Below are 7,565 nucleotides of genomic sequence, written 5' to 3'. Positions count from 1 at the left end.
ATTTGCAATCAATCCAATCATAGACCTTCATGTTCAGTTTCTACAAGAACATGGAGCACATTATTAAATGGGACCCATGTTCTCGTAGAAACTGAATTTGAACAGGATTGCTCCTTCCAAGTGTGGCCTAAAAATAAAATGTGTGTCTGAACAAGTGTGAACAAAGGTAATCTAAATCTAATTTACAAATGACAGTAAAACAAAGACTAAGATTGAGAATGAAGTTGAATATCGAGACTTTTATTTCTATCTGCAGCATAATGTTGGTGTGACATGTTCAGTATACAGTATAACAGCATCATAATAATGAAACATGTAGCGTCAGATGTAATGAAGCAGAAATAAATCATGCAATAATGTAGATAGATTGATGCAATGGGTGAAAGAAAGAGGCTCTAACAGAATCCAACACAAAGTCACCACCATACCTTTCGGTTTTAATAATTCTCTAAAATGTATGGTAAGCATTTAAGATTAGACCAAGGACTGAGAAACTGTGAATTTGTTTACTGCTAGATTTGGTTTTATAATGTGAATGTTTTATATTCATTTTTTAATTTTGTTTTATTATTCTGTTTTATTTTAATTTGTATTCATAGTTGTACTTCTGTATTGTATTTGCTTTATTCAGGACACCAGGAAGACTAGAGGCTTATTCATGTGTCTCTAATGGGGATCCTTTATTAAACATAAACATACAATAAAGCAGCAATAGTAACAATGCCTATACTGTACCTCTAACATTATACAAGTGTTATTATGATCTAATAAACAGTATGTCATTTTACTGACTGGAATTGTCAAGAACAAACTGGACTCCTATAGCCTACACACCATCAATTCATTGAATGTTTTGCTTGAATTAATTGTATTTCTGTGGATTCACACGGTTTACTTATTCCACCACTGAACAACCCACAGGGTAGGTGGAATGACATTTAAACAGTCTTGTTACCAATTCAAACAATTACTTTATGTGAAAATAAATATCCAACAAATTCACAAGATTATAAGGTGTATTATCTTGCATGATACTGTGCAGTAACTAAGTTAGGATCCTACTCCAAAGTATTCTCAAAAGGTCACTTTAAAGAAGAGTGCAGCCTGAAAGTAGTAACACCTCCCCTTTGTCTTGGAGTGGTGAAAACCCTCCTCACAGCTCTCCTCCAGTTAACTGCAGCCAGGCTCCATTTCAATGTGAAAGGCTCATAACCAAAGACACCTAGATGATGATGGGCCATCATCAGAGATTATGTTTGTTCATAGACACAAGTTTCAATATGCTTTTCTTTGCCAGAAAAACGCAAACCCAGAGATGTCAGCAGTTAATTTCCAAAGTTATTGATCAAGTTCTTCACTGTGCTGTGCAATATAATTGTCATTTTAAATTATAAAAAAAGTTTAGCCATATGTGAATGAAAAAAAAAAAAAAGATATTGGACATTACACTTCTTCATTCTTTCATATTCACATGCCAAATTCACAATTTTACAATCTATAGCAATGTAGTCATTTTAAAAGTAGGCTAGTAACCGTATGGACATACATTTGCATGCTTTGTCTAGTGTGTCTCAAATATTTAACGTCAAGACAATTGGTTTGATTTAACTGTGGACCCTCATTTGTTCAAGATTATTCCACATTTGTGACTTGTTTATTTCCATCTGCAGCATAATGTTGGTGTGACATGTTCCACAAAAGCAATACAGTATAACAACAGTATCACAATAATAAAACATGTAGGGTCAGATGTAATGAAGCAGAAATATTTAATGTAGATAGTGATGCAACAACACAATGGCAGAAGAAAAAGGCTCTACAGACTCCAACAAAAAGTTGACAACAAAAATAATGACTGGTCAACAACCCATGTCGATACAAGAATGTGTAAATTGGGGGATACTTGGAGACAATGACAGTTAAAGTGTGTAGATTATACATTTGAGCACTCATAGTGGGCATAGAATTGAGAAAAATTACCCCAGAGAGACCGAGTATGCTCACTAACCCTACCCGTCTATGAGCACTCATCCTGGGTATAGATTTGGGCAAAATGGGGGAGTCCAAAAATGATCCATAAAGCACCAGGGAGAGCTCCGGACAGACCCCTACCCACCTTTGAGCACTCATCGTGGGCATAGAATTGAGAAAAATTACCTCCAGAGAGACCGAGTCTGCTCACTAACCCTACCCGTCTATGAGCACTCATCCTGGGTATAGATTTGGGCAAAATCGGAGAGTCCAAAAATGATCCATAAAGCACCAGGGAGAGCTCCGGACAGACCCCTACCAACCTTTGAGCACTCATCGTGGGCAAATAATTGAGTAAAATGACCCATGGGTACAACCAGGAAGGACCTCCAGAGAGACTGAGAGACCTACCCGCCTATGAGCACTCATCCTGGGCATAGATTTGGGCGGAAAAAAATTGATCTATAAATCATCTACAAATCGTGGTTAACTAATGATGAATCATGAATGAAATAATGATTAACTAATGTATTAGTTAATCATTAGTTCATGAAACTTATCTGAATTACCGATTGATGCAATGGGTGGAAATAGGGTCTAACAGACTCCAACACAAAGTCACCGCCATACTTTTCGGTTTTAATAATTTCTCTGAAAGACCCACTGAATAAGAAATACCACAAAAAAAAAAAGAGCAGGTCATTTAAACAGTATACAATTACTTGTAATTAAAAATGGAAAAAAGATCATACAACACTTTTACGTGGATGTGCTAAGCTCTCTCTCATAATGTAAACACTAGGGTTTCTCTCCAGTGTGAATTATCCGGTGGCTTTTAAGGCTGGACAATTGAGAGAAGTGTCGTCCACAATGATCACATCCATAGGGTTTTTCTCCAGTGTGAATTCTCTGGTGCATTTTAAGTTTGGACATTTCAGAGAAGTGTCGTCCACACTGATCACATCCATATGGTTTTTCTCCAGTGTGAATTATCTGGTGTGTTTTAAGGTTGGACATTCGAGAGAAGTGTTGTCCACATTGATCACATCCATAGGGTTTCTCTCCAGTGTGAATTTTCTGGTGTGTTTTAAGGCTGGACATGTTAGAGAAGTGTTGTCCACACTGATCACATCCATAGGGTTTCTCCCCAGTGTGAATTCTCTGGTGGTTTTTCAGGGTGGACTTGTCAGAGAAGTGTTGTCCACACTGATCACAGCCATAGGGTTTCTCTCCAGTGTGAATTAAACGGTGGCTTTTAAGGCTGGACAATTGAGAGAAGTGTTGTCCACACTGATCACATCCATAGGGTTTCTCTCCAGAGTGAATTCTATGGTGCATTTTAAGTTTGGACATTTCAGAGAAGTGTCGTCCACACTGATCACATCCATATGGTTTTTCTCCAGTGTGAATTCTCTGGTGTGTTTTAAGGTTGGACATTCGAGAGAAGTGTTGTCCACATTGATCACATCCATAGGGTTTCTCTCCAGTGTGAATTTTCTGGTGTGTTTTAAGGCTGGACATGTTAGAGAAGTGTTGTCCACACTGATCACATCCATAGGGTTTCTCCCCAGTGTGAATTCTCTGGTGGCTTTTAAGGTTGGACATTTGAGAGAAGTGCTGTCCACATTGATCACATCCATAGGGTTTCTCTCCAGTGTGAATTTTCTGGTGTGTTTTAAGGTGGTTCAATTGAGATAAGTGTTGTCCACACTGATCACATCCATAGGGTTTCTCCCCAGTGTGAATTCTCTGGTGTCTTTTAAGGCTGGACATTTGAGAGAAGTGTTGTCCACACTGATCACATCCATAGGGTTTCTCCCCAGTGTGAATTCTCTGGTGGCTTTTAAGGGTGGACATTCGAGAGAAGTGTTGTCCACACTGATCACATCCATATGGTAGGTCAGGGCAGTCAGACTGATGATGCGACACTGGATTGAAAACATAATAAAAAAAAGATTGTTGATAAGTAGACTTAAGTCATTGTTGTGCAACAAATCCCTGACATGTAGCTAACTAACAATGGACTTAAAACCATAACCCTAAAATATAGGAATTAAGTGATTACTTAATCCTTAAGTAACACTACAAATATTTGGTTGTTGATCTACAGCAAAGTTACTGATAATAAACACTAAAATTACTATTAAGAATATTGAGGGAATAAAAACAGAACAGTGGGAGTGAAAAGGGAGGTTGAGTAACATACCAAGGTCTTTGGGTTCCTCCTGTTCAGCAGACATGTCCCTGGTGGGTTCAAGAGAGTCCATCTTCACCTGAAGTCTGCAGTCCACATTCAGATGTGATCAGAAATTATCCTGGAGGAGTTGGAGAAATTACACAGACCAAGTCTTCTTATACCAGAGAGCTTTGAATGATTGACTAAGAGAACAATAGAAACCATCTCTCCACCAATCACGGCCTAACATACTGTCCTCCACCCTCCCTCCTCCCACCAGATATACAGATATACTCACTCCAAAGTGGTCACACAATAAAAAGTATGGTAAGCATTTAAGATTAGACCAAGGACTGAGAAACTGTGATTTGTGTATTTGTTTACTGCTAGATTTGGTTTTATAATGTGACTTTGTTTTATATTCATTTTTTACTTTTGTTTTATTATTCTGTTTTTGTATTTTAATTTGTATTCATAGTTGTATGTAACCCTAATTACCAATTAGTAATAGAGAACAGGTAGGAGTGATCAACAGCGTGTTTGTCAATACCTGGACTAGCATCAGAAGCACTCTAAGTTTTTAAGAGCCAGTGCAATGCACATCAATAATGACACAGACAACAATGAACTGAATTTGTTATATGGCCACTTGTTATTGTTGCCAATTAAGGACATAGGAAATTTACAACTGCAGAATCATGAAAAATAATAAACAAAAAGAAAAGCCGGCAAAATATGAAACCCTAGGGTTCCCAAAGTTTGTTTAGTTTGTTCGTTGGGGCCCTTTAATCTGTATCAGACAGTGTTCTGATTGGTCCTACCACACGATCAGTGAGGGAGGGGAAGACACCATCAGCATCCAGACTCGGATCTGTAGCTCGCCACCCAGCATGCACTGTAATTCTTATCTGGGGAATCGTTGATGTTGGATCGTTGGGTTTGGAGTTGGGAAGGTTTTGGAATGGGAAGGGATGCGCTGTCCTCTTCTCCACCGTTCCACGTGACACTCCAGGGGATGAGGAGGGGAATGTGAATCACCCAATCTATAAAAACCTGACCTAGTAGATCAGACAAGATCCAATGGCATGTGTTATTCACACACACTGTGTAAACCATGTTTTTATATTCCCATAACACTTTTTAACTTGCATTAACTTAATTAACTTAATCATGTTCTCATTCCTTGTAATCATGTATTTCAAATACATTGAAAACATTCAAAATGTTCAAAGCGCTTGTTTTCTTTTACAGCTTCAATAAGCCTATCTCACAGAATTTCCCCGCCCCCCTTCATACGCCCCCTTTTGGGATTAGTGGTGATAGTGTGACGTCACTCCATAGACGCTACATGTTAACAGAGGTAATTTAAGAAGTCTACAACTTTTGTTTTCTCAAGGTAAGGTTTGTTCGAGCTGATTTACCATCTTGTTTGCTTCATAATATTGGTCTGTCACATTTTTACATTAGAAAATGTACTTAGATTCTCCAGAGAAAAAAAACGTGTAAATGCTAATGTTAAAGACACCACTATTTACCGGAAGTGGGCATGAAAAGCGGGCTGTGAGATAGGCCTATTATTCAATGAACTGTTTCCTTTCTTCACAAAAATACATGAAATGCTTCCTTAATCATCATAAATGAAATGAGGTTGTGCAAAGGTATGTATGGCTCAAACGTGCTTAATATCTCTCCCTGGCTAGCAACAGGTGAGAGTAGCCGCAATTTGCAACTCTAGATTTTTTTATAATGGGATGAATCTAGAGTTGCAATACCCTCCATTGACTCCCCACTCATCATTTTGCGTTTGCGATCTGCTTGTCTTAAACGACGTTAAACTCACCAACATTGCAGCTGTAGTCCAAGCTTGAATTATTCTTTCAATCTGCCGAGCTTGTTTTTCATAAAAATCCACCGTAGACATGTTATGAGCTACTTTCTGTCAAGAAGAAGAAATGTTGGAGTTTGGAAGCGCTCATTTGTATTAAGGGGTTGCGCTGCTGCCTCCTGCATTATGTGCAAATGCGAAACAGATGCATGCAGGGACGTTCAGTGACTTACGACGAGCGCTTCCAAACTCCAGCACTTAGAAAAAGAATCACTTGCACAGAATTTCTTGACAGAAAGTAGCTCATAACATGTCTACGGGGGATTTTTATGAAAAACAAGCTCGGCAGATTGAAAGAGGATAATTCAAGCTTGGACTACAGCTGCAATGTTGGTGAGTTTAACGTCGTTTAAGACAAGCAAATCGCAAACGCAAAATGATGAGTGGGGAGTCAATGGAGGGTATTGCAACTCTAGATTCATCCAATTATAAAAAAATCTAGAGTTGCAAATTGCGGCTACAGGTGAGAGATAAACTAAAAATGTACCTTCAATTACTAGAACACAAAATACTCATACACAGAAATTATATACTCCTTCAGTAAAGAACAAAATAAAACCAGATTGTTTCAAAACAGAACATGTACACAAAATGAATCATTGGCACCTTGTGGCTAAACTCCATTTAAGATAACCATCCACATTGCCTCACTCACCCTGTCTCACCGCTGATCAATGAATGATCTGGCTCAGACTGCAATCACCTGGCTGGTCGGTGATTGGCAACATTCAGTCAAATACTGATCTACAAAGTTAAAATTAGACAATATACAGATCAGGAGCTGTCCAACAACATTAAGAATGTGGAATGTTGGTTTGGAAGATTATTCTGTAATCTTACCAAGCAGATGGCAAAGGATTCTCTCTCTGTGTTTGTTCACTACAGCATAGCACCATAACACCATAGCCAAATTCCAATACCCAAAATCTCGGCCACTCGCTCACTCCCACTCGATCACTCGGGGTCATTCCAGCTTGACCCGGAAATGGTTAACGTTCCGATTGTTAAAGTTATCCATCGAGGAGGAGAGTGGAGTCGAGTGGAGGAGCCGAGTGGGCTCTCCGAGACCGCATAGAGCGAGTGTACATCAGGTGCAGGCTCGGTGGGGTATGTTGTCTCCTCGCTGCGGATTTCCGCATCACGTGTACATGTTTTTTTCGTTCTCCAGTGACATAAGTCCGCCTCCTCCACATGTGGCACAGAAAACACTGCTTGAAACCCGATACTATGCACCCCCCCCCCCATCCACGACCACTAGCTGCCGGCCGCTGCGGCTGATGAGACGCTGTCGCTGACCCAACACACACATGCACGCACACACATTAAACTAAAAAGCTTTATTGCTGTTTGTTGAAGAGACACATTTTCGCTGAATTAATAGAGCAGAGCTTCAGAATGATACAGTAGCCTATGTATAGCCTATGTGAAAGTGAAAGGACCACAACAAGCCACTGGCTTTATTGCGTTGTGTGATATAAGCATAATAAAAGTAGGCTATATTGTGCGCACCTCAAAAGCTATAGTTAATTTCTC

At 39.2% G+C, this 7,565-nt stretch overlaps 1 protein-coding gene across 5 annotated transcripts; it reads right to left on the bottom strand.

The window, feature by feature from the left end:
• Positions 1 to 1,861: 1,861 nt before the first annotated feature.
• Positions 1,862 to 6,913, bottom strand: LOC306942830 (uncharacterized protein). Of its 5 annotated transcripts, none has more exons than XM_079528956.1 (5): positions 6,873 to 6,907; positions 6,688 to 6,776; positions 4,969 to 5,205; positions 4,178 to 4,286; positions 1,862 to 3,899 (listed from the first exon to the last, which is right to left on the bottom strand). In XM_079528956.1, exons 4-5 carry the CDS (start codon positions 4,236 to 4,238, stop codon positions 2,770 to 2,772), a joined length of 1,191 nt encoding a protein of 396 aa, XP_079385082.1. In that variant the 5' UTR covers positions 4,239 to 4,286; positions 4,969 to 5,205; positions 6,688 to 6,776; positions 6,873 to 6,907; the 3' UTR covers positions 1,862 to 2,769. The 5 variants fall into 5 exon arrangements, with proteins under 5 accessions (XP_079385082.1, XP_079385083.1, XP_079385086.1 ...); XM_079528957.1 differs by having other exon boundaries at positions 6,698 to 6,771; positions 6,873 to 6,897; XM_079528960.1 differs by lacking the exon at positions 4,969 to 5,205 and having other exon boundaries at positions 4,178 to 4,251; positions 6,698 to 6,771; positions 6,873 to 6,913.
• Between the last annotated feature and the right edge of the window lie 652 nt (positions 6,914 to 7,565).

This window comes from Electrona antarctica (genome assembly GCF_951216825.1).
Source record: "Electrona antarctica genome assembly, chromosome: 2".
In the NCBI taxonomy this organism is placed as follows: Eukaryota; Metazoa; Chordata; class Actinopteri; order Myctophiformes; family Myctophidae; genus Electrona; species Electrona antarctica.
This window is presented reverse-complemented; position numbering and strand designations above follow the sequence as displayed.

What these genes read in the sequence shown, in the direction of transcription:
- LOC306942830 (XM_079528960.1), bottom strand. Translation starts at nt 4,238, where the DNA reads ATGGACTCTCTTGAACCCACCAGGGACATGTCTGCTGAACAGGAGGAA. An exon ending in GGAGGAACCCAAAGACCTTG is followed by an intron (nt 3,900 to 4,177) that starts GTATGTTACTCA and finishes TTTTCAATCCAG; the next exon opens with TGTCGCATCATCAGTCTGAC.